The sequence below is a fragment of the Mixophyes fleayi genome, chromosome 4, assembly GCF_038048845.1.
Source record: "Mixophyes fleayi isolate aMixFle1 chromosome 4, aMixFle1.hap1, whole genome shotgun sequence".
Classification (NCBI taxonomy): domain Eukaryota; kingdom Metazoa; phylum Chordata; class Amphibia; order Anura; family Limnodynastidae; genus Mixophyes; species Mixophyes fleayi.
Genome location: NC_134405.1, coordinates 171,305,259 through 171,331,874, shown reverse-complemented (window position 1 = coordinate 171,331,874; position 26,616 = coordinate 171,305,259). Strand labels below are relative to the sequence as shown.

At 37.2% G+C, this 26,616-nt stretch overlaps 1 protein-coding gene across 5 annotated transcripts in view; it reads left to right on the top strand.

The window, feature by feature from the left end:
• The window catches only part of CELSR1 (cadherin EGF LAG seven-pass G-type receptor 1), a 143,349-nt gene extending 116,953 nt beyond the window's left edge, over window positions 1-26,396 (top strand). The window contains exons 20-36 of one of the 5 annotated variants that reach the window (XM_075208856.1): window positions 1,648-1,791; window positions 6,365-6,554; window positions 7,456-7,623; window positions 7,789-7,915; window positions 8,937-9,137; window positions 10,091-10,265; window positions 11,302-11,414; window positions 13,054-13,133; window positions 13,511-13,637; window positions 16,128-16,253; window positions 19,521-19,609; window positions 20,645-20,748; window positions 20,973-21,140; window positions 21,398-21,640; window positions 23,197-23,461; window positions 24,082-24,161; window positions 24,412-26,396. In XM_075208856.1, the coding sequence (XP_075064957.1) occupies window positions 1,648-1,791; window positions 6,365-6,554; window positions 7,456-7,623; window positions 7,789-7,915; window positions 8,937-9,137; window positions 10,091-10,265; window positions 11,302-11,414; window positions 13,054-13,133; window positions 13,511-13,637; window positions 16,128-16,253; window positions 19,521-19,609; window positions 20,645-20,748; window positions 20,973-21,140; window positions 21,398-21,640; window positions 23,197-23,461; window positions 24,082-24,127 (2,366 nt within the window). In that variant the 3' untranslated portion in view covers window positions 24,128-24,161; window positions 24,412-26,396. Of the gene's footprint in view, window positions 1-1,647; window positions 1,792-6,364; window positions 6,555-7,455; window positions 7,624-7,788; window positions 7,916-8,936; window positions 9,138-10,090; window positions 10,266-11,301; window positions 11,415-13,053; window positions 13,134-13,510; window positions 13,638-16,127; window positions 16,254-19,520; window positions 19,652-20,644; window positions 20,749-20,972; window positions 21,141-21,397; window positions 21,641-23,196; window positions 23,462-24,081; window positions 24,162-24,378 lie in introns of all 5 variants that reach the window. The other 4 variants (XM_075208851.1, XM_075208852.1, XM_075208855.1 and 1 more) reach the window with 4 other exon arrangements.
• Window positions 26,397-26,616: the final 220 nt, after the last annotated feature.

The following is a 26,616-nucleotide window of genomic DNA, read 5'->3' as shown; positions in this document are numbered from 1 at the left end:
CTGTGTAGTTTTAAATTCACATTATGATTTTAAGGGGCAATGAATGTATAGCACAAACTGTGGTTATTGTATTATTGGTGCATTTAGATAGTTAGCACTGCAGCTCAGGTACATTGTATCAATAATCGTCAGTCTTTATCCCTCCATAAGGGATTCCCAATCAGCCCTCAAAGTTTTACTGTACTCTCTGTGAGCCCTCTCATCTCATCAAGGGTTTACCCCAGCAGGGACAAGAAAAGACGAATAACCAACCACACATGATGACACATGATCATTTATCCAAGCTGCACATATATATGGACAATTAAACAAGAAAACATTAATGGACCAATGGGTGCAATAAGGCCCATATAACTACGCAATGTAATGTACATATAGAGGGGAAAGGGTAAATGGGATAGAATGACAATAATTTATCATGTCATGCTGGGGTTTGTGCAAGCTTAACATCTGGTGTCAGCACCCCATATTGTCACAGCATCATTCTCAGAACCTGTGTTTAAGTTGTAGTAAATGTCTTTCACTCTCCTGTACTGACTCATAAACATCTTAAGAGCTTAATTTCAGTCTAGGCTATTATAAAAAGGGAGGGTTTGTCTGTACAAAACAGTGCGCACACACATTAAGTAATCTTTTATGCCTAGGAGGTGTGTGTGGCTATTGCTTATGGTTTGTGCTGCACTGTAGTTCTGCATTATATATTGCTTTGAATTTATTTTATCCAAAGTTAAAACTACAAACATTTAGGGGCATATTCAATTGTTTGAATATCCCGCGGTGTAAAAACTATTACCGTTATTACGGTAATAGTAAGCTGGATTTCAGCTCGCGGCTCAGGGAGCTGCGAGCTGAAATCCAGCGAGAAAACTACCGTAATAATGGTAATAGTGCGCGGAGCGCAAGATTTTTGACGTTTCCTCCTACAATTGAATATGCCCCTTATACTCTTTAACAATATAGTCTCTCTTATGTTTTAAACACCCCCTTCTAATTAGTTTTATATTTAATGTTACTCAGAGTTATATGAAATCTATCCAATGTACAACTTGGGAACACATATCACAGGATTAAAATTGAGATGGCACAATCCCCATCATGATGCATTTCTAATCTTTGAGGTAGAATTGCACTTCTGGTCAGTTGATCAGAAATGAATAGCAGGGATTTTCCACAGAAAAATCATTAAAACCTGATATTGTCCCTGGAAGTTAGACACAGCTCTCAGCTTCATAGTTGTTATGACAAGGGGAAGGGTTTGGGGGATCCAGTCTACATTGAGCCTTCTGTTCTCGGTAGAGGACCTTAGATCCTTAATGCTGTAATAAGGCTTCTTGTGTGAAATAATTAACTTTATTATGTTGGCCTACAGCAGATGTTTATGGCATGAAAAGACAATATTTGTGACAGCTATACTTCTAGCCCTCTATGAAGGACTTACACATTATTCATACTGTGTAAGATAATACATGTGAATATTGTTGTTTTAATATTTAAAAGTACACAATATATTAATACTTCTACACGTTTTCCAAAATTGCTTGTAAGAATTTCTGGGGAGGGAACATGTCAAGCTGTAATATATACGCTTACAAAGATCACAGGAATAATGTAACCTATATGTCTCATTCTGTATGCTCTTTTCACCAGTCATTGCTGTAGACATATTTGACAAGGCTAATTTCAGTGGAGCCAAAGTCCCTGAATTTAATGAGATATACGAAGATTACCCTAAAGATTTGCAGTCGTCAGTCCTGTTCCCTGATACATTGTTTAAGCCTCCTGAAAAAAAAGGTAAAGTTACAATACTGTTTTGTGTGTCACACAGTTAATAGCTGAACTTAGTTATGTTAAGTGATATATTCCCTGGGAATCTATATTTTGACTGGTAAATCTACTGTGTAGTAATTAGTGTATTTTTTTTTTATTTAAAAAAGAAATATATATATATATATATATATATATATATATATATATATATATATATATATAATATTGCTGGACGACGTATCATTCTAAATAATTGATGCTAAAATAATCCCATTATGCTTTCATTGGGTTTTGTATATCATTACCATCATTTACAATGCAGTCTTCAGATGCTGCCTTATTTATTAATGTATGATTTTTCTTTTGTGTTTAGGCCAATATTAAATATTGATGTTTTCTAAGAAAAGAATTATAATTGTATGTTTGCTTACTAAACTGGTATAAGCGAATGGAGACACCAATGTGCTGCAAATATACAACTATAGTATTTATCGCTATCGCAAATCATTTTGCCCAATTCTGGAATTCAATAAGATTTCAGAGATTTGCCACCAGCAAAATTGACAATTGTTCCCAAAAAGTCGACACATAATCAGGTATCTCCAGCCTTGTTTACAGATCAGCAGTGACTAGTGATTATCTATAGTTGGAACATTACGCTGCTGGTCCCACAGTAATAACAACACACCATCACCCCCATTTGAGCTCATTGTAGCTTCACAGGACTAGTATTGTTTAAATTAAATAAATCATTTAAAAATTGACAGTGTGTCCCCCTCCCCAATTCCTCAGCCCCTGCCTAGACAGCCTAGGTTATCTCCTCCATAACAAGTAGATTGCGAGTATGGACTCCCACTACTATAGGGAAAACCAGCATTATCCTGGCAAGTGGAGGTCTAGTGCCTCTATGGAGTAGGAGTTATGGAGGTGTATAATAACAATGTGCCTCCCTTTCCATAGGCTACCAGGCTGGCACTGAAGAGTGATGGGACTCTTTATCACCCCCATGAGCTATTGAGCTGGGGTAATTTTAAGTGTATGATCCCTGTCCATTATACAAAACTTGTAAAAAAATACACATAATTTGAAATAAACATTAACTGACTAAAATACTCCCCCAAAAAACCCATTCATCACTTTATTTAAAAAAAATGTTTCTTGCTTGAGCTTTTGTCCTAAAAAAATCTAAAGCCCCATAAAAAGCCAGCTGTGTTTTTTTTGTATATGAGTCCATTAGTCTTTAGGACCTCTGTCCTTTATACTGGGACCACTAGGGAAGCAAATTCCAGGGGTCCCAATCTTGTTAATTATTCCAACCTTCCTGGAACATGCTGCTTCTAGCACAAAACAGCCCCAAGCCCTGTAAAGACTGGTGTTGGCTTTCAATATGGCAGGGGAACCCACAATCCTGGTCTACCTGTTGCTGTAAAAACCAGTTCATCCTGTCAAACACTTGGACTGAATGAGAGTTTGGGGAAACACCTATTTTCCCATTTATTAAAATAATTTATTACTAATTTAAACAGCGCCAACCCTCTAACACCATGACCGAGTCTGAGGCTGTTTTACTTCTTCCATTTTCAACTCTGAGCAAAATTTTCAGCAATTTGTGACTTTTGAGACAAAATTCTTTCCAATTGCAGTGAACACAATTCCAGGGATCTCATACAACCGTATTTATCTAGTGCAAGTTAGACAAAGGAAAGTTAATATTTGACTCTTTGCTAGGAGTTACAGGACAGTTCAGATTATAATGAACTGTCCTTCTGTCCTGCCATTAGTCTTGAGTGTCAAAATGTTGGGTGGTATGTTCAGCTTGCTGCGGCAATGCAGGGGTATGTTTAGGGTAGAAGAGGAGGGTTGGGGAAGTCATGCAAACCCTGGGGTTCATTGCACGCCCCCAAAGTGACGCGTCCACACCTTCTTTTGGAATGGTCGTGGCCGTGTCCCAATTACCAAACATCCAATGTTGGGAGGTATATCTTAGCACTGTGTTACTAACTGAGGACATGTGCACTGAGATGTCTCGGGAGTTTAGACAAGAACTTGCTGAAAATAAACCCGACCTTTCCAATATGGACAAACTGGTTTCTCCTGGTTACTGAACAAACATATGGAACTATACTTTGTATCCTGTAATGGTCCTGAATTGGCAGTTTGTGAAAGTTTAGTTTACAAAGCACAGGAACATTTCAGGACTCCCCCTTTAATTATTTCCAGTTTACACTACTAAACCCTGCAGTAGCATGAGTAATCATTTATTTTGTAACTGAATTATTATTAAAATATGATATTCTTGAGAAGTTGAGCATGCACAGAAAATAGATCACTTCATTATTCTAAATGAATCTCACCCCACACAGAGCAATTCAGTTGTTTTCAAGTTATAGTAGATTAAAATGGTGAAACCAGAATGATCGCATTTGTAAATATTATTTTGCATAAGGCTACATTATACTTCTAAAAGGCAGGGCTTATGCATTGTTTGGCAGAACATGTAGAGCGTTCTGGTCTTGCAGTTGGAGAGCTTGATAATCCATGGCTTACAGTGATGCTGATATACAAAATGTAAGATTTGTATTTCTAGTACATCAGATTAAGACAGGATTGTTTAAGGAATGTGTAGGATGGCACGTGATGATTAGAAAATAACAGTATATGAAGTTATATACTAACCACAACCTAGATAATAACTTTAAAAGCTGTAAAGGCGCAAAGTGTTTATTTCTGGGCTATCTGTTGTGCTATCAGGTGAGGTCAGTCACACTTCAGTAATTATCTAGAAAATAAATGATTTTGTCCCAATCAGTATAGGGAAGCTGTAAAGATGGATGTGTGCATGAGAGATACCAACAGTTTGAGCAATAACAGGAGTTAAGTGATGTAACGTGTGTGAACCCTATGACCTTTTCCCTTGATTCTTATTTAATTTTATGTTGGCAGCAACTCCTCATTTTATCATAATAAAGCAACCAGCTTTACAGAACGCTGATAACTAATGTATGAATGTGTGGGTGTGGGATTTCTTATGTGCACACCAATTATCCAGAAAGGAAAATATAGTAATTATTGTCTCTTATTATCTAATAATCCCATGCACTGCAGCATGGTCACTCACAGTCTCCTGTAGTCACTGTGAGGAGCACTTCTAAATAGTTTACTCAGGAGAGACCAGAATGTTTTTTACATTTGTTTAGCTTATTTTAAGCATGGCACACCAAATTATGGTAAAAACCTTATCCGAAAAATTTCTGCTGTCACAGATAATGGATCCTGCACCTGTGTAATGACGTGCATTTGAGGTTATGTTGTACCTTAAAGTAAGAGACTACTGAATAACACAGTGTATGTATATATATATATATATATATATATATATATATATATATATATATACAAGTAAATATACAAATAAATATGAAATAAACAGAAAAAAGTAGAGAAAAGCACAAAATAGTGTAATACCCTTTAAAAAGTGGTATTTTGTGCTTTTCTCTACTTTTTTCTGTGCGAGCACCGGATCTCCCAAGATATCTCTGAGAGGACATCTATAAGAACCATCTATAACTTTTGAAGTGCCTTTCATTATCAGCATTCTGGTACACATATTTTTGAATACATCTATACAAAGAAGGCGTCTACTTCATATTTATTTGTTATACCTTTTTTCATTTCTGGAGTGACCTACCAGTTCTTTGAAGTGGTGCTGCCACATGTACATATGGGACTCTCTTTCATATTAAAATTGCATTTGTTTATATCAGATATACAGTGAAGCGCCAATAGGTTTCATATCTATACTGTATTTGTATGTATATATATATATATATATATATATATATATACACATATGTATATTATAATATTGTCTGGGAGCGTTTATGAAAACTGATATGCAAATAAAAAGGTGCTGTGTCCTATAACGTTTCATGCCTTATTGTCATATTTCTTTGTAATACGTCCGACACTTGCCTACCTATATGTTATTACAGATTGGTGTTTCTTTCTTTGATTAAACTTATTGTTTTAACTTATTACTGAGAGTTAGTGTAAAGCACAGCCCTTTTGAAGGTTAAAGGACTGCCCTTGTGGACCCTGAAGTGTACGGTTTTCTATCGCGGATCGAAACTTTGCTGGAAGATTTACATTTACAATCTGGTATGCTGGCTACAGCACCTCTTTCTGTGCACCAGTTTTCAAACCCCTCTGCATTTGAAAGCAAATTTTCTGATGATGCAGGTCTCTGTTTGCTTGAAGCTTGTAAATAGCAGGACTTAGAATGACAATCCCACAATTATGGTGTGAATCAGCCTGAACAAAATACTTATCTTTGCAAAGAATTACGTTTTATAGAAGGTTTATTTTACGACGCCGGGAGTGGGTAGTTTTATTAGTTGCTTAAGGATTTGTTTGCAAGACTTGATTGTTTTATCCAGCCTTGTTAAGCGAACTTAGCTGTGTTGCTCACATGAGACTTCCATAATATTTATTACTCATAACATTTTATATTCTGTATACAATCCAAAATAAAATGTTTAAAATGTGCTTGATTACAATATGATGTTTTGTGTACAACCCACATTACCATTTCATGCAGGTCTGCCTACAATAAAGCCTTCCAACCAGAAATATCCCATGAGTGAGGACGAATTTGACCCTCGTCTGTCTAAACGGAAAAAGAGACAACCAGACCCATTCGACCAGTATGCAGTTGCCATGGTGATAGTGTATCACTCTTTGGGACAGTTATTACCAGAAAATTACGACCCTGACCGCAGGAGCTTAAGGTACTCTTGGCAGATTCTCCTTGCCTGCTCTGTTACATAAGAGTGTGCTTTTCACATGGTATAAATCTATACTACTATAATAGCTGTTGCTTTTTTTGTGGTTGTAGTATGTTTGTTTCTGATTTATGTGAGTTAAACAATATGCAAACATCATCTTTCATACAATGCTGCTTTAAGGCATTAATGGTCCCAGAGCAAAAAGAGAAGGGTTTATTACATTAGTAGAATTTGAGGCGTAATATAAGAGATTTTCTTGGCCTCGCGGTTTTTGATCTTGACCTAGGTTTATTGATCGTTTTGGATTCGAGATCGGCTAGGTCTAGGATTAAAACTTGATCATATTTAGTACTTAGGCTAATGTGAGTGGTGTGTCAGTATGTAGATTTTTTTTTTTTTTAACTTTACCTTTCACTTGAAAGAGAAAACTCTCTCATATTAAACAGACCTGCTTTTGTGAGATCCTTAGCTATTACTTCTGTGCAGTAATACAACTAACAGACAAATGTAGATATCACTTTGTCTTTAGTTATGTTGGTGTAGAATTTTGTACAATAAGATACTTGAGGAACTTTTTAAACCTCAAGTAACACACAACGATCCATGGAGATGGGTGCAGTAGGTGGTAATAAAGGGAGGATAACAGGCAAATGTCCAGTGCAGATCAGCACATTTTTTGTTTAATGAAAAACAGAACATTTTCAGAACACCCCTAGACATTGAGAACACCACTTATTTTCTTTGACTGTGACATCAAGTGATACACGAAGTTTTTGTTTAGCAAGTCCGTATGTATTGTCCGATGTATTATTCATTTTACAGTAAAATACAATAAAATCTCTAAAGAGGGACAAATTTTATTGGAAGCAATTGTTCCAATGCAGTAATTTGTCTTTTCTCACAGAGTTCCAAATCGTCCGATCATTAACACACCTATATTAAGCGCAACTGTGCACAGTGAAGGAGAGCCACTACCACCTCAACTGGACAAGCCAATAATACTGGAGTATACTATGCTAGAAACAGAGGAGAGGACTAAGCCTGTGTGTGTGTTCTGGAACCATTCCATCATGTAAGAGTCTATTTTCTCTGTGTCTTTATCACTTGGAGATAAGTGTCAGAAGTTGATATTAATAACTCACAAATTGGTGTGGGAAACAATTTATTTTTCATTGTTGAAACTACAAATGTGTTGACTGTTTTCTGGCATTTAGACTTTTTTTTTTCTCTTACACAGATCTGGGAGTACAGGAGGGTGGTCTTCTAAAGGTTGTGAACTGATTTCCCGGAATAAAAGTCACGTTATCTGTCAGTGCAATCACATGACCAGCTTTGCTGTGTTAATGGACATTTCTAAGCGAGAAGTAAGTTACTTCGAAGACACTTTGTTTAAAACTTGGTCAACATTACTGTTTGCATGCCACAGCAGAACTTAATAAAAGGAGGCACATATTGAGTTATAATGATAACAATAAAGGAACAAACTGTACAATAAAAAATGTGACGACAATAGCTTACAGTCTGAAGGAGATGTTGACCGTGCAGCAAAAACAAAATTATGTATATTATGGATTAGCCATGTCTATATTGAAAAAAATTATGACTTTCAAGTGCCCATTGGTGGTGTATGTCATATTCTCCCAGCTAATTACGGTGCTTAGAAATAAGCAGATATTGGTGGATGAAGTTGCAGAGGGTGGAATAATAGTGTTAAATGCTGTAGAGCAGTGGTTCCCAAACTGTGTGCCTAGGCTCCCTGGGGTGCCTCAGTGATCTCACAGGGGTGCCTCGGCCAGGGCTAGTGGTAAGCAAGAGGGGGACTACTTGGTAATTATTTTGGCTTAGGGGTGCCTTGAAAAAATTATAGAAACTCAAAGGGTGCCTTGACCTGAAAAAGTTTGGGATCCACTGCTGTAGAGAGAAAGCAAAGATGTTTATGAAGAGAAAGTGAGTATGGGTCCATCAACTACAACTTTTCATAAATTCTAATTGCCTTGATCCAGAGGAAAGCTAAACAAAAGCCCTAGTATATGATAGGTGACCACTCCTTCCTTCCTGACTCCAAAAATGGTAATCTGATAAATTCTCTCGATCAATCACCCCTATAATGTCCTCTGATAATTATAGCTGCAGATGCCATTTCTGCAAAATAAAAATAATCCATTTTTATTCTGTTAGCAGATTTGTCATCACCACCTCTTTTGTTTGGCAGCAACCAATATTTTAAAATATTAATGTCTTGTAAAATGATCCACTTGTAGATAGGTTTGTTCTCAAAATGTTCAATTACTGGTAAGAATTGGAATTGTACCTTATCTGTCTAGCAGTCTATTAGTTACATGATTATATATAGTGCAAGTGACCTGTGACTTGTCCTCATGACAGAACGGTGAGGTGCTGCCTCTGAAGATTATCACGTATACATCTGTGTCTGTCTCGCTGGTGGCTTTGCTGGTGACTTTCATCTTACTGGTGATCATCAGAACATTACGTTCCAATATCCACAATATCCACAAAAACCTAGTGGCCGCCCTCTTCTTCTCTGAACTAGTATTCCTCATTGGAATCAACCAGACTGAAAATCCAGTAAGTGAGAATGAAATCATATGTGTGTGTGTTTGACCAGTGGATGAGGACAACCTGTTATAATTGTGTACAATGTATTGTGCATTTATGGGGTTTTATGCGATGATGATGGTAGTTAAATATTTGCATATCATGTTTTTATATTTACACTTTAAAACATAGGCAGGTAGCTTGTACTTCATGCACTGCTATCTCAGTTGGTGATCACATCAGCGATTTCACCAAAACCTTCCCGCTCCTGAGTTAATGTTGGACATTTCACAACAGGGTGTTTCATCACATCAGACAGCGGTACCATTAGGCAGACCTGGCCGTGTGGTACCCGATTAATCATTTGTATACCTTGATCTGCTGCCTGACACGTCATGCACTGGTAAACCCAAGAAAGAGAAGGAATGCTGGAGTTGAAATAATTCATGACTGCTTGGCTTACAGCCTGATTTATTCACTTTCTGCTAGCAAACAATGCTGTTTCAGGGAGCAGTTGTAAACCCCAGTGTGTGCCAGTTACACTAGGTGATTAATGGCATTATTGCTCCATATATGTTTTTTTTTTAAATGTACTGGCAATGACGTCATCGTTGAGGACTATGATAGTATCATATGACTGATTAGTGGAAAAACAGAAAAGCTGTTGGTCCTTTTTTTTACGTTGAACTGTAAGCAAATATTAATATTGGAAACAAGCCAGTCCTTTCTAGATTATGCGTTGACCTGCTTTTGTTGTCCCTGTCATAAGGATGAAAAAGATTTGGGTTTATCATGTTCAATCTTCACTTTCTACTAATCCTTTTGTTATGAACCATTTTCCCTAAAATGAGCAGATGACTGGACAATAAGAGGCCTGTTAGATTGTAGACCTGGTCTTTGGTTACAGCTTTCAGTTATATCGTTGAGAATGACATGGCTATGAAAACCTGTGTCTATGACCCTTGTTTCTGTCCTTGATCTAGTTTGTGTGCACAGTGATCGCCATCCTCCTGCATTACTTTTACATGAGTACCTTCGCCTGGATGTTTGTGGAAGGTCTTCACATTTACCGCATGCTGACGGAAGTGAGGAACATCGACACCGGTCACATGCGCTTCTACTATGTGGTTGGTTATGGAATACCTGCCATCATTACAGGTACATTGCCTCCTGTACCAGTCAGCTGTGCAAGCTTTCTACATTGGCCATGTGAGCAGGAATTGTACAGAATGTGAACTAAGATTCACCTTTTGTAGTAAGACTGTGACTAATAGCATGCTATGGGCTCTGTGAAAACCTATGTTATCCTTGAGCATACAACACTGAGCTAGTAACCAGTACACTGCCCAAACCACCTCTTCTTGTATATCAGGTTATCATATATGCCATCTTTGCTTTTAATGTAACCTTAATGATTGTTCCCGTTCATTGATGGCTGTTTCTCTTTTTATTGTAACCTTTTATTAGCCAGTACGTACATCATTCTCTCTACCACCTGGATGTTTGCACTTTGATTATACTCTATGTGAGCCCTCTGGGAAGTGTATATGTACAATGTCTGTTGTTTATAAAAGTGTCTTATATGTTGATTCAGTGGCTCAGAGTTTCCATAACTCTGTTAGACGCTGAGAGATGGATGAATGTTGCGCTTATGGATTGAGTCTTGTCTGTCCTGTGAGTCAATATAATTTCAAACTGGAATGTTTACTCCTCTACAAGTATAATGCACACATCATGAGACCATAGCTCAGTATTCTTGGATGGTTAGAGAAGCCTTTAGAGCTTGTTGATGTTTCTTATGTTAACCTGTATATTCAATGTTTTAGAATTACATACCATTACATTACATTGCATGACTGCAGTACAGAGGTATTATATACAAGTGCTTTTGTGTCAACGTTGTGCTCCTACTCCACTTGCATTTTTGTTTTTGGACATAAGGTTGGTTAGAAGGGGGAGTATAGTCAAGATATGTGTGATTTGGTTATAATAGCCCTTATCCTCTGCATGTTGGGAATTTCTGTTTAGCTTACTTTAAAGAAATCGATGATACAGATATGTGCTTGACGTTTTAATAATCCATTTCTCCTATATGGAGGCTTAACATTAGCACTATGTCTATTCCTGATGCTGCTCTGGCTCTGTTTATGGTGTGCAAGCAAGACAGCTTGTAATGTTTTCTTCTGTTGTCCAGGGCTTGCCGTTGGTCTGGACCCTCAAGGCTATGGAAACCCTGATTTTTGCTGGCTCTCGGTACACGATACATTAATCTGGAGTTTCGCTGGGCCCATCGTTGTCGTAGTTGCTGTAAGTATCAACGTGTTGCTTCAAAATACAGCACATGGTAGAGCCCTTAGGCCAGGAAAGTCTTGTCATTAAATTTTATTGACTTTATTGGATTTAAAAGAATGGAAAGTAGATTTCACCTGTAGAGGAGAAATGTGCGTCAGATAATTACAGGGGCTGGCTGGCAAATTTGAGCCCGGGGACGAGACTCAGCAGCCTATTAGAAACATTTTACATGGTAAAAACAATGCAGGTAGCCCAGTGACGCTGACTAAGGTAGCCCACTATGGGCATGACCCCCAACCCAGCTAGCCTTTGGATAATTATTCTTGTGACTGTCCTATCTCTATGTTAATATATATTCAGCTATCATTTCAGGATATTTTTTAACATTAAGTGTTGTTAGAATTTTTTATTATTTTTTATTTTGGAATACTGAAATAGAAGCATAAACAATGGACAAAAAGTGGAATGTCAGAGAAACAAGCACAATAAGGATACAGTGTGAGAAACAGCTGAGCATAAAGATATCAAAATCACAATATTGCAAAGTTTGTTGATGCATTGAAACAGTTGGAAGCAGAAGGGGTGTAAGGGGTCAAGTCATGGGAGGTGGGGGAAGGGTGGGGTCTCAGAAATGGCCGTAGCTTGTAAAGTCGGCAGATATGGTCCAGCTGTGGAGTGGAGACTAAGAGAAATATGACAGGAACGTGGGGGGACGTGGCTGAGAATGGAGGCTTCAGGTAGAGCCAGGGAGCCTAGGTTTAGGTGGAACTTGTCTTCTTTATCATGCAAATGACAGGTAAGTTTTTCCAGTAGGGTCAGTTTGCTTCCATGTATTTGTTAGAAATTTTAATGTATAAAGAGAGTTCCCATTCAGGGAATCTTGAATATATACGTCAATGTATGTACAGTAAGACAAATTAGGAGAGGCATACAGAACAATACATCCGTGACATCAGTAGGGTCTGTTACATTGACAGTGTAAATTGAATGTCTATCTAATAATCTGCCTCAATCCATCTTGCCAACAGTCTCCGTCTATAATATGTGCCCCTATCATTGTATAAGCGAAAAGTAAGATATCTACGTAACATGACATCTGATCATCATATATAAGTCTCTCTATCATTTGGTTGAAGTGACAAAAAATGGAACCGGTGTATAGTAAGCCTTTTCCTATTAAGCCTGCATGCAGTGTAAGTGCTAGGAATAAAAGCATACTGAGGTTTTCAGTGGTTAAAACCTGACTGTACTGGGAAAACCAAGTGAGATGGGAGATCTATCCATGTTGGCGATACAACACATCGTTTATCATGACCATTTTGAAAGTGAAAGACAGAAGAGAGGGCAGTGCTGCATGAACATAGGCTGCTCGACATAGACATTGAATAAACCTGTGTGCTGGATTTGTCATGCTAAGGAGGTTATTACCCTAGAGAATTACTGTATGGTATGACAATGATATTCCCAATACATCGCCTATCACGAATGGTATGACATTACACAATCTTGTTTTCGTTGTAGAACTCAGAAGATAGCATTGGGATGTGTTAATGACTGGGATTGTCCCTTGGTCTCTCTGAAATTGTGCTTTAGCCTGTAATGTGATTAATATTCATGAATGTAATTGACAAGCATGGTTGTATTTTCACTACAGATCAACACAGTAATTTTCGTATTAGCCGTAAAGACGACCTGTGGACGGAGGCAACGCATATTTGAGAAAACTGGAGTTATGTAAGTTTATAGACTACATGTCCTCCTGCAGTGTGTGTTAGCCCTTACCTGCAAACCTCAGGGTTATGTGAGACAAAGGCAGAGGGAGGGTGGCTATGCCTACTGCTGCTTAGCGCTACATGTACACGGGAGTATGTGTTCATTGTTCAGCAGATAGTATGACGAGCTTACGTCTGGTCTTCACCCCAGTAAGAAAACCATATAGTAAGAATAGTAAAATAATAACAAAATGTCAGACTTATCTTGTGCTTACTTCATGTAATGGGGTTGTCCAAGCAATCTATTATGTATCTATAAAATAAAGGGTGAGTTTACTTTTGGATTTTAAATGTTTCACTGCAGTAAATACTGATGATGGACTTCGGTATTCTTTTTAGTTCAACTCTGAGAACTGCCTTCCTTCTGCTGCTTCTGATCAGTGTCACGTGGTTACTGGGACTCATGGCTGTCAACAGTGATGTGATGACTTTTCACTACCTCTTTGCCATCTTCAGCTGTATGCAGGTAACCTGCCTTACATTTACTTTTTCTCAAGTCAGGAAAATGACCAGATCACCTTTGTTGACAAAGTGATGCAATATACATTCTGCTATGATAATGAATATCCGTCAAAGACTTAAGGCTAGATTTACTAAGCTTCGGGTTTGAAAAAGTGGGGATGTTGCCTATAGCAACCAATCAGATTCTAGCTATCATTTTGTAGAATGTACTAAATAAATGAAAGCTAGAATATGATTGGTTGCTATAGGCAACATCCCCACTTTTTCAAACCCGCAGCTTAGTAAATCTAGCCCTTAGAGTTTTCTGCTTTTCCCTACATCCTGGTCTTTATATTTACTTGTAGACACTGCTTGCATAGGGCTCCCTACCTACTTATGTGCGTTCCATTCCCACAGTCACTCTTTTAAAAGCTCACCCTACTAGTCACAACATTACATAGGATCCAGTTAAGTCTGACTGTATCCACCTGCATTCATGTGTCACATTTGTGATTACTATTCACTGCAAAAAATGACCCTTACAATTGTGATGCTAAATGCTACATATATTTAGGTGTATTTTGCCAAAGTCTGTATTTATAGATGTACTGATTTATAGATGTACTGATCTTTTTGTGTCTCTGTTTTTCTTAATTTCCCAAAAATGTGACTTCATCACCATGAATACACCACTATAGTGTTTTCTCTCTTTTAGCCCCTAAACTCTGCTTAATGTATAGACAAGTGTCATCATATTATTACCGATCTGGGCAATAGCAGCATCACTTTACAATCCTTGATGACAATTATAGTGGTTCAGTCAGACACCAGCTGCAACTCTCCAGAACTACCACAGGCAACATACAGTATTCTTTATTTCCCTTGTGCCACCAGTATTTCCAGATGATCTCTGCTTTGTTTCTGAAATAAACCTAAAGACCCAGTGAACACAGTGATTAGCATCCCCAATGCATTACTGTACTATACTATTCTATAGTATGTGATAACAAGCATTTCCGTTTTGCTGAAATTGACTAACCAAATAATCTTTCAATTCAGTTTTTGAAGAGAAAGCTGACACGGAGCTAACTCTTGTATTTTAACTAGGATATTTACCAAATCTGTATATTTTATAACGTGCTCTTGACCACTGCACCAATTTAGGGTCACTATTTTGTTGCAGTATCTTTTATGCGTGAGCTTTGAACAAAACACATTGATATTTTGACTATTTCTGTACATATCTTTATTAGACATGTTAATTGGACATGTGTAGGTGACACAGAAAGGCTTCCAAACTATACATTTTTGTGACCTGCCCCTTCTGTTGCAGAGAAATGACCAGAGTCTAATGTGTAGGGCTGGAGATAAGTTTCTGAAGTAGCTGGAGAATAAAATTAACAAAACTGCTCCTCAATGTATATTAATATACATCAATGTGTTACCTATTTCATACAATACTGATATTTAATGGTGAAATCTGTTGTGCATTTTGGTCACAATTTTGGCACACAATGTGGGAAAAATGATGTTGACATGGTGGGACAATGTATGACATTGGTTGTTATGTTAACAGGGTAAAAGTGGAGAAACTTGTTTTTTTTTTTGCTTATGAATATTTTCCATGTTCGTTTTTATACTTTGTGGAGGTCATTGTGCAGTCAGCGCTGGTCCTCCTGTGTGTCTCAATTTTCACAAGTGCACCTAGATATTTCTGAAGTACATGGGGTCATGGAACAAGATGGCAGCATTCGCAGACTAGCAGAAGTTTTCATAGGCTGAGGGGAGGAGTTACGGAGAACAAGAGCATTCTTTGTTATTTATGCAGTTGGTGCATTTACTTTTGTGAAGCAAGATTATTGAAATGAGATAAAGGTGGAGGAGGCATATACTAGGGGCGATCCCAGCTGTGCAGAAAGGCAAACGGCCGCTTCCACTCAACAAAAGTACTTGAAATTTGCACCAGTTCAGAGCGGTCAGTCTTCAGGTCTTGTCCTATGCTTTTTAATGCAATGCAGATTGGACCTATATGATGTTTTTCTATTCACACTCTGAGCAATGTACTAAAAGGCTTCGCACACAGACCATCCCAACATGATGGTTGTAAATGGGTTGGTTTCCCGAAGGTGAGGTCAGCTGGCAAGTGTAGGAAAGGACAAGATGATGGCATTGTGCCACCGTAGCCCCGTCACAAATTGCTGTATTGTGCGTCAGGGCTTAATGACATGAATCGCATCATCAACCTCCCATCTAGGAGATTGGCTGCTCTTCTGTATGGACTACCCAAAATTCTGGAGCCTCTCTGGGAGAGTAGGCAAATGTGCTTTACTGTGACATGTACACTTATCCACAGTGCACCTCTTTGGATTTTTCCACACTTTTTTGTGTGTGTAGATCAGGCATGTAAAGCTTGCAAAACTTAGGTGTTTTGTGGTGAATAAGTCCCAGTGTGTTTGTTTGAGTGCATATAACGTCTAAACTCAGCACAATTTTTGTCACCTTGTCGTTACTGCAGGGGCTCTTCATTTTCTTTTTCCATTGCGTTTTTAACAAAGAAGTCAGAAAGCAGTTAAAGAATACATTTACTGGAAGGAAATCCCTCACAGATGACAGTACAACAACAAGAGCTACATTAATACCTGTAAGTCAGATACAGCATCACAATTTCTTTTTTTGTTATTTCACTTCCATGGTGTCTCTCTACTGCCCTCTATGGATGACACAAAGTATATTTGGGGTGTTGGTGAGGGATCAATGTGAAAAATCTTATTTAAATCTTATTTAAAAGTTATCATCATCTGAGCTTTTAAACGGTGTGCCAAACATTGGTATATTTCACTAATAGCACAGAATTTATTACATTAAATACATTATATATTAAATATTCATTATTTGTTATTATGCTTTTCTAAATCCAATGTCCAATTTAGAAAATTGTAGGGGGCTTAAAAAAATTAGTTGAAATAGTTAGAATTAGCTTACCATTTTTGAATATCAACTAGACATGTATATAAAATACTCATACATTACTAATTGATCAGCAAAGTTATACAAATATTTTATTTATGCTTGTTGATTTAAAAAATATAAAATGGAATATAACATTAAAAAGTGCCTTTGCCTGTAGGTGAAGTAAGTTAGTAATAATACTGCTGTAAATCATTTTTTTAATCACTGACCCAGGATGTTAAACTTCACATACAATGTGAAGGAATCTGCAGAAGAGGAAACACACCGGGATTTGGAAACTACCAAATTGTCCGAATGCGGGCACAGAATGACCAGGTGTTGATTGGGACTGGTATAAGATCAATTGATAACTGAGATCTGCCAGTGTGTGCAGTCAGTGGCCAAATGCAATAACTGAGCCATCGTGATCACCCATGTGGGTGGACAAATTGGTCAATGTGACCTTCAGCGCTGGGTGACCAGACAAGTGCCTGGATGGGCAACTTTACAGCAATTCATGGAAACAATAAACAATACAAGTACACAGGGTCCCCAAATCTCAAGCATGATGCTACAAATAACTTTTACAACTGACTTTTATAATCGTTTAGTACATGATTTATAACTATTAATTTGCATTTTTCTTGAAAGTGCACATCAGGAACAGAGATTAATTAAATTATATGACCATATTTTATCTGCTGTTTTATTTCAATCTCTGAGATTAACTGATTGGCCGTTTTTCCCCTGAAAGGCCATAAACATTTATCAGTGTTTGTAATTAGGTTTTTGTTGTTACATGTTTTAAGAAATATCTTATTATCCTCTTTTTAAACTCATTGATGAAAGTCTCACCCGAAGTTGGATTTATAGTAATTAGCTTATAGTAGTCATGAGGTATTTGTTTAATAGGATTATTGAGAATACTGTGCACAGAAAGAGTTTGTATGTTGTAATTGTACTGTAAGGTAATGGAGTATATCAAGTGACCCCCCCTCCCCCCCACAACTTTAATAGCATCCCATATGAGAAATCTTAACTTTGTGTAGATTGTTACTAGAATAGATAGGGTTTCAAAAAACAAAATAAACTATATAATAAGCTGTTCACCAGAGATATACTGCAGTCTTTCTAGATTAATAAGATACACTGAGAAAAGTTGACATAATATATATTATTTTTATAAAATAGCACTATCATATATAGCAAAAGTTAAAGTATATATTGAACAGGTGTGTTAAAAATTAATATTTATTATTCTAATAATAATAATTATAATAGCTCGTGGCTGGCTTGCTACTGGCTACTGCCCTGCCAGATTTTCATAAGTGGAGGGCACTAGTTAATGATATGTTACGGCATGATAGATATATGTATAACTGTAGGAATGCTAAGTCTAAGTTCTCAAACATTTAGTCTAGGTGGTACTGCTTGATATATAGGACCTGCCTGGAAGACCTGGTTCAACTGGAATAGAGGACCGTACTAGCAGGGATTGAAACGGGGGATGGGGAAGGGCCCAACGGCTGGTCGGTCCACTGTGTACTAATCTGTCACCTTTTTGTTATGTACAGTATATACGTTTCATTTATGCCCGCGAGTTGGTTTCTTTATAATCAGATTATTATCCAAGGGGTTTTTATTATATATATATATATATATATATATATATATATATATATATATATATATATATATATAATTAGTTCTATATGGCGAGAACTTTGTTTGGTTACTTCACTGTCCCTTTCTGGCCACCCTGGCTCTTTGAATCTGTGGCGTACATATGTAAGTTTTGTTCATTTTTGATTGTTATATTTGGTATATGTTTGTCTTGGGTTATGTTTTATGTTTAAAAAAAAAACAAAAGAAACTTAAATTAAAAATTATTTTATTTGAAAAAAAACTAATACATTTAAAACTCTCTATAACACATTGCTGCAGCTCAGTATTGGAATAAGGTAGCTGACACATATACATAAAATAGTACAGCTGCTATCTCAACAGTGTATTAGAAGGAAGCCGGACAAATGAGTAGTGGACAGAATGTATGTAGAACCAAAACTAGTCCCCCTGAACGATCAGCTTTGGTATAAAGCAATTTATAAATTTCCTGGTATTTTAGAAGTAATCTTTTTATTTAAAACAGCAGAAAAGTAATAGAAGTCACAAATAGCATTAAGATATATAATAGAATAGAAAAACATGTATATTAGATACAATGTTAGAATGTACAAAATGGTCTAGAATAAATACAATGGGGAATTTACAGTGCGCCTGGAGGGATGTTATTGTTATAGAGGTACCAGGGATCCCTGACTTTATGAAAGTTTGTACCTATATCATGCAGGAGACTAGTTATAAACTCCATAGAGGCTGCAAACCAATTTCTATTAATGACCACATTTCTGGAGGGCTGTGAAGCTTTCTTCCAGTCACTAGCAATTTGTTGAAGTTAAATCCTGGTATTTTTAAAAGTCTCGCCACTCGAGATGATTAAATCCGGCTGAACTTATTCTACCACAAATAGACACTGGATAACTTAGTGCTGTTCAATGATATCCCTTTTGGCCACTACAAAGTACTCTTCTATTGAAGTTTATGATTGCAACCAAGTAATCAATGTGGTCCCAACTGTTAATAGCAAATATGCAGATAACTAATTTCTGCAGAATAACTTTGTTTTATTGAACATTTTTGTAAGCATAATGAGCATGACTTCTAAATGAGATATATATTTGACTGAAGAAAACACTTTAATCACCAGAATATCTATGTTCTGCCAATCACTCAAGCAGTGGTAAAGGGACAATTATTTCATCCTTCCAGTTGCCACATATAAGTGGCCTAGATGTATTGCCATCACCTAATTGGGGCTCAACTACTTAACATTAAAAAAAAAAATGGAAACAAAATATAGAAACTGTTAAATAACCTGTTTGCGTTTTTTCCTTTCTAGCGAACGCTAAATAATACATGTATGGACGAGACAAACATGTTCAGAACAGGAATTGGAGAGTCCACAGTCTCTTTGGAGAGCACTGTCAGGTCAGCCAAGAGCCACAATAGCTACCTTGCTTATATCCTCAGGTAATCTGGTGGCGGGTGCATGGCGCTTCTGTCTTTCTCAAATACTCATAAACTAATGAATGTTGGTCTAGAAATTGAACTTCTCCTGATTACTATCACTTTGTCATTAGACGTCTTCTCACTACAGACAGCATATTGTCTATTCAGGTAAAATGGTGGTAATGTAGGATGCTGAGAATTCTGCTAATAAGTATCTTGGCACATAACGCAGGTATGACTATGGCTTTCTGCATGGCTAGCTTTCCCATTGGTCTGGCACTATAATAATAGTTAAATCAGTCAAAAATCAGACAGTTGCTCCTCCCATCCATCCGTATTTGTTTTGAAGTTTTTGTGTTAAGATGAGCTCAAGTAAGTCTAGTATGGCTTCAGTCTCCTCTTGATTAGGCCAATGTGTGATCAAAATAAAGTAAAATTCCCACCAGTGGAAAGAGATCACATATTGCTATTAAGATTGCAAACTATTTGTACTCTTTTGATAAGGCACTGCACACTTGTGTGTGGCTAACTTAATTGGTATATACAAAAGTACATACATGTTTGTAACCTTGAGCTGTGGAATAATATATGTTTCTGTCTTGTCTTGGTAATATGGTGCTCTGAAGCTCTTTCCTCTTTTTAATACAGAATATATATTATCACTGCATCAGTTCTAGGCTTTCCCTGCCTGCATGTTGATAAATTAAACTGTTGTGGAATCACCTCTTGCTCTCCCTAAAGGGAGGTGCACAGAAAAATGAGCAGATATTCCTCCAGTAATGGCTTTCAGTGTGTGCAGCCAGATATCACGGTGATGTCTGTGCGGAACATCGCCAACAATTGAATCTCCCCTCTCTTAAATGTTCTGATATCTTTTGCTTTCCATTCTGTTTGTGATAATTTTTCAGAGCATGGCAAGATTCTTGCTCTGTCTGTTATACATTATTTCTTATGATCAATTATGTATTTAAATTTTGCAATAGTTACTAAATGGGTATCCCATTTCTGACACAGGGATGAGGCTGCTCAGAAGCTCAGCATGTCTTCAGGACAGACCCGTGCCGGTGTTACAGAGGTTGACACTGCACTCTTCCACAGAAACCGCACACGTTCCCATGGTGAGGAAACTGGCCCAGCTTAGAGAGTTATTTCATTTAATGTCTAGGTTGTCATGTTTTACATAATTCTAAAAATGTTCATTGTCGATGATTTTTGATTATATAAAGTTGTAAGCATTCCCATGAGGCTTTAAAGCATTGCTAAGCTTCTGGGGCTCAGTAGGAAGTTGGGTTGGGCAGAAAAGCTTGCTGTTCGTTGGATGTTCATTCTTTTTTATTTACAGGAAATGACTCTGACTCAGACAGCGAGCTGTCCCTTGATGAGCACAGCAGCTCATACGCTTCCTCACGCTCCTCTGACAGTGAAGATGAGGAGATTGAAACAGAGCAACAATGGAAACCAACCAGTCCTAAAAACAATGAGCGAGGGCCTGTTCATAGCACCCCTAAAGGTAAAGAACACCTAACTCCTCGCCTGCCTATTCTCAATATTTTATTTATTAATAACACTTCTTAAAATACCTGGTACCACCAATGTGCTATTACTCTAGCAAAACAAGCAGTATATGCTTTCTAGCAACGTCCGTATCTGATAAAAAAAAAAAGCCATCTAGTCTTGAAAATTGAACACTAGCTTTGTATAGCAAGAACCAATTCATAAGTTGAACTTGTATATGTGTATATATGGAATTTTCTTTTCTTCTTGCAGTGGATTCAGTACCGAATCACGTTAAACCTTACTGGCCGGCTGACTGTATGACTGCCAGTGACAGTGAGGATCAGGGAGGCAAATCTAAGCTGAAGGTAGAGACCAAAGTGAATGTAGAGCTTCATAATGAAAACAAGGTTAATCATTGTGGAGAGACACCTCATGACAAGGAGAACGAATCACAGAACAAGGATGGCAAACCTGTCGTTAATCAAAATAATCACCAACCAGAACTCAGAAAAGGTAAACTGACTCAAAACAATAAACACAATAGAGAGTTGGGTAAAAAAAAATAATTAAATACACACACTTTTATTTTGGCCCACATACACCAGACTCATAGGTTGATTTGAGAGTTTAAACTGACTGCATGAAATGAACATAAGATTCATGAAAAGGTATAATATGCTTTTTCTTGTCTTTCTGCATAAAATGGCCATTATTTAAAATAAAATATAGATCTCACTTTGTTGTCACTGTCTGCCTATGTTTTTTGCAGAACGCACTTTTATCTTTTGCCTTGTTTCCCAATGAAGAAACAGTATATGGGATCACACTAGAGTGACGCTATATGGGATCACAATTGCCATCTGACAGGCAATGAGAATCACATATTACCTTCTAGACTTTACAAATAATCTGATGCATCAGTTACAAACAAAGGTTAACACACCCACAATGGCCAGTTCAAGTCCTGTCACTATTTAGTCAGTGCACCCCTTAGAACTTACCAGTATTCTGCAATGATAGAAAATAATAATCTACATTTCCTGCAGATATTTGTTGATGCTTCTCTTGCTACGGTAGTGCTTTGAACATAGGATTCTCCTATCTGTTTAGGAGTTAAAACTTGTCCATTGAAATAAGTTGCAAAGTATGTTTCCATCAATATTCCCGATAACAATACAGCTTTCATACATGACAATGATGCATGTGTTCTCTTCATAGTTGTCCTGCCCATTATATTTACCTAATGAGTCAAGTTTGCTCAAGAGAACAAAAGCCATACGTGACTTACTCAACCACTGTCCCTTGTAGAATTTATTTCCTATGATGATTTATGGAACCTACGGAGGTGTATTGTAAACATAAATATGCAAAACCAGTCAGTGCAATATTATAAGGGCTGTCTACTTACTGTGAAGATTCCTAGGATGGAAATCCTTTTAGGTATCTAAATCTTTTGTAGTGTGATATTAGACAACTGTTGCGTCCCCCCACACATTCTGCTTAACAACTGAGTGATGGGATTTGTCATTTCCTTATGATTTGTGTGTGTACGGTGGAGTTTCATGCTCATGTTTATTAAACCATAAACCCCTATTGTTCTGTTATTGCAGTAACAGACTTGAAAAATTGATATTAGTAAGAAAGAAAACATTTAATACTCTGAATAACTTGATTACATGAAAGGTTTTTTCCTGCTTTAATCTTGTACACAGCCAGTCCTATGAAATAAATAATGCAGCCAGATGTAATTGTGCTGTAGGTATTCCCATATTTCCATCATTTTGTTTATATAGTTTGTAATAAAAATAATTTGCTTCTTTTTAAGTTGCACAGCATGGTATATGAAGTATATGACCGCAATAAGGCATACAGATGTCTACTTCAAGTTTACTTATATATTCGAATATATTATACCGAGCAACAAAAGATAATATTTTTTTTTAAAGCAAATGAATAAAAAGGATTTATTTCTATACCTGGATAGTGGCATTGGTTTGTATTCGCTCACACAGTTTAGCAGCTCTTAATGTCCTTTTTCTGGTCTCATTCTGTTTGTCCCTTTTACCCAGGTATTCTGAAAAAAAAAGTCACATACCCACCTCCCTTGTCAGACAAAAACATGAAAAACCGACTGCGTGAGAAGTTAGCAGACTATAATCAAAGTACTATTTCATCAAGGACTTCCTCTCTCTGCTCAAATGATGGTGTCCGTCCTGTAACAGACACTGCAATAACCATAAAAAACGCACGGAGCGACCACTCTCGAGAACAACTCAACGGCATGGCGATGAGCGTGCAGGTGGGACCTACAAATGGAGAGGCTTCGGATTCTGAGTAAGTATATTTGCAGTGGTAAATGTGTCAATACATGAACAGGAGGCAGCTTTTAAATGTACTACATGTAGGAATATGTATATAGATAATGGTATAAAATCGCCATCGACACAGCACCAGTGCTGATGGTATAAGGCTCCATTGCCTAATTGGTTGTACCGAATACAATTACTGCTCACAGGGCAATATTGGCCAATGCAGTGATGGCTGCCGTCTACCACATACAGTGTATCCCAACTTCTCTTCTGAGGTCTAGTGTGCATGGCTACTAGTAATACATTTTGAGTTTGATGTGAAATCTATGGGGATGTTGTCAAAATGGATAACGTTACACATTCATTGGGGAAGTTGGTATGATTAGCAGGTGCTTTTGTCCAGCTGACAAGTGTGTAGTGTGCTTAATTATATATCCAACCCTGCCACAGTATTTGTATAAAAAAAAGGACAGTGCTAGTTCTAGATGTAGTGGTAAAATAAATGTGCTTTGTTTGGGAACAAACCATTCAGAACTCTGCTAGTGTATAATTACCTGTGGAAAGTATATCCCACTGGATAGTCTAGTTTTCTTGTTTATTGGCAGTCTCTATATATTAAAGGTAATATGTTGTATTATTTTGTAGGGTAACCAGCAATCTGATTTCCCTGGAGCAGAAAGTCAGATTTTAACATATGGCAAAAAGTTTCTAAAGCAATGCAATTGGTAAATAGATCACTGGAACATCATTAGTAAATTTAATTTTGCATGTGTACTAAATGTGAACAACAAGTGGTGGCAGGGTTGTATTTGCATGCTACATCTGTGAATACTTTGTGGCCCTCTTTCATCCCGTGGTGATATGCATGACAGACAAGCAAACTAACATATAACTGTGTGTTACCTAACCTTAATCCTGCATGATCCCTTCTTTCATGAACAGCGGCAGTAATGAAACTTCAATTTGAATCATCAGGAAACCGTGAAGGCTGCTAGTGACCGGAAACCCTTATCCCAAGCTTGTGACTTCCCGAACACCTGGGATTATACAGAAACGCACAAGTGCAGTGGTCGAGGATGTATCATTGCTAATGCAATTACTTAATATGGCAGACTTGTGACTGCTCCATAATATACATGCATCAGAGGGCTGTGCTATCAGGATCTAGGAGAGAAAACCCCAGTGCCAAATGTGTGACAATAAGGCTCCATTGCCCAGGATAAAACGGACAACAAGGCCGCGGACATCGTTAGAGACTGCCAGATACTCCGAGCCATACATTGCTGATGAGACTGCTTTGTGGTGTAATCTAAGCTAATGACTCTGGAATGAATGTAAATACAATGGATCTACTATGTTAAAATCAGCGCTCTAGACATCCCTCTTTCTCGGGGGCCCAGCAATGCTGATTTGTTTGTGCTCTGTCACAATGTGACCTTCCAGCCTACTGAACAATGCACACCGGAATATGACACCAAGTGCCCTTCATTAATTTCACCACATTATAATGTGTCTTACAAAAAATCAATGTATAAATCTCTAAAAGAAAAAACAACTGTAGATATTTTTTTTTATATATTTTGTATAAAGACTTTTACAAAGAAAACAAAGCTCTTTTTTGTAAATTTTACATTACTACTAGTTTTTGTTCATTTGATACCCACAGACCTGCTGATGATAGATATTTTTATATTAAGACGATTGCACAATGTTACTTGAATTTTAACTTTAAAAAAAAAAGAAAAAAAATCCATCATAGCTTGTAATTTTCTTTCATTCAAGATAAAATTTGAAACTGTCCTTATTCTAGACCCGTCTCCTATGTCAAGATAAAAAAAAATAAGCGGTTAATTTTTCTGCCAAGTAATTCTTATACTACTTGTTACCACCACTACGCAATGAACATTTTTCCTTTTTTTCCTCTGTTGGGACTTAAATGCTTCTACCATTATCCGTCCATTTATGAAGACAGATCATCCGTCATTGTAGGCCTGGCCAACCTGTGGCTCTCCAGGTGTTGTGAAACTACAAGCCCCAACATGCTTTGCCAGTAGATAGCAACCGAATAGCCTACTGGGACCTGTTGCCCTCTGAAAGGCGCTGCGGACCACATGTGTAGCGCCCTATAAAGGGCAATAATAACAGTCAATTTGGTTTCTCTTTTTTAATTATTTTAAGCAATGCTGTTTTCAGACAACTGGTAATATGGTTTTTTGCATTTTTTTTTTTGTTTGTTAATTTTTTGTTTTTACTTTGTCCGTCCATTTGTGTTTGAATTTCACGTAAACACAGAGGGTCTCCCACTCATGCCAGCTTAACGTCACTGAGACGGCTCGCAGCTTTGTATAAATCAGACAAATCTAAATGTATCCCCCGGATTCTAAGCTTTGCTCATAATCTGTATTTTTTATATTTTTTAGCCTATATTGCACTGAAACAAAGATAACAACTAATACAGACATAGATGGAGATTTAAAAAGTGCCTTAAAAGAAGTCACTGGCCTTGCCTGTTTCCCTTTCATGTAGAAGTGATCTGCTGCACATGATTATCTGTGTTAAAGCTCAAGGTTACTGTGGTCAATAGCTCTCGTCATAAAATGAATGTACAGTGCTGCAAAGTCTGATTCTGTTTGAAAAATGTTTAAAATAATGATTGTCTATTATACATTCTGTATCTATGGAGACAGCTGGTATTCAATACCTGTGTACACACAGGCCCAGTGGCAGAGAATTGTTTTAGATGACTTATGTATATTGTGACCCCGCTAAATATTTCTTTTGGGTATTTGAAAATAAGAAGAAGTGTTAAGTACTGGCAAGGTTTTTTTTAATCTTTAAAATTATTTTTATGACAAATATTAGACACTGGATCTTTTTTACATGCATATTTATTAATGTACAAAACACTGGAAAAGCAGTACTGATAAAATGGAACGGTAAATTAAAATGTTCAACTTGTATCAATGTGCGGACTGGTTTTATCATTTATCATGAAAGCTTTCAAACAAATGAACTTGTTAATGGTAAAGACAACCAAAATATATAGGAAGGGTGTAAAATGAAATGCTTGCTCCCCAATGTATTTTACCTCTTCAGAACAGCATTCATACCTTCACGAACAGATCAAATATGTACATTTTGCAATCTTTATGGGGGAGATTCATTGGCCACGATGTCAGC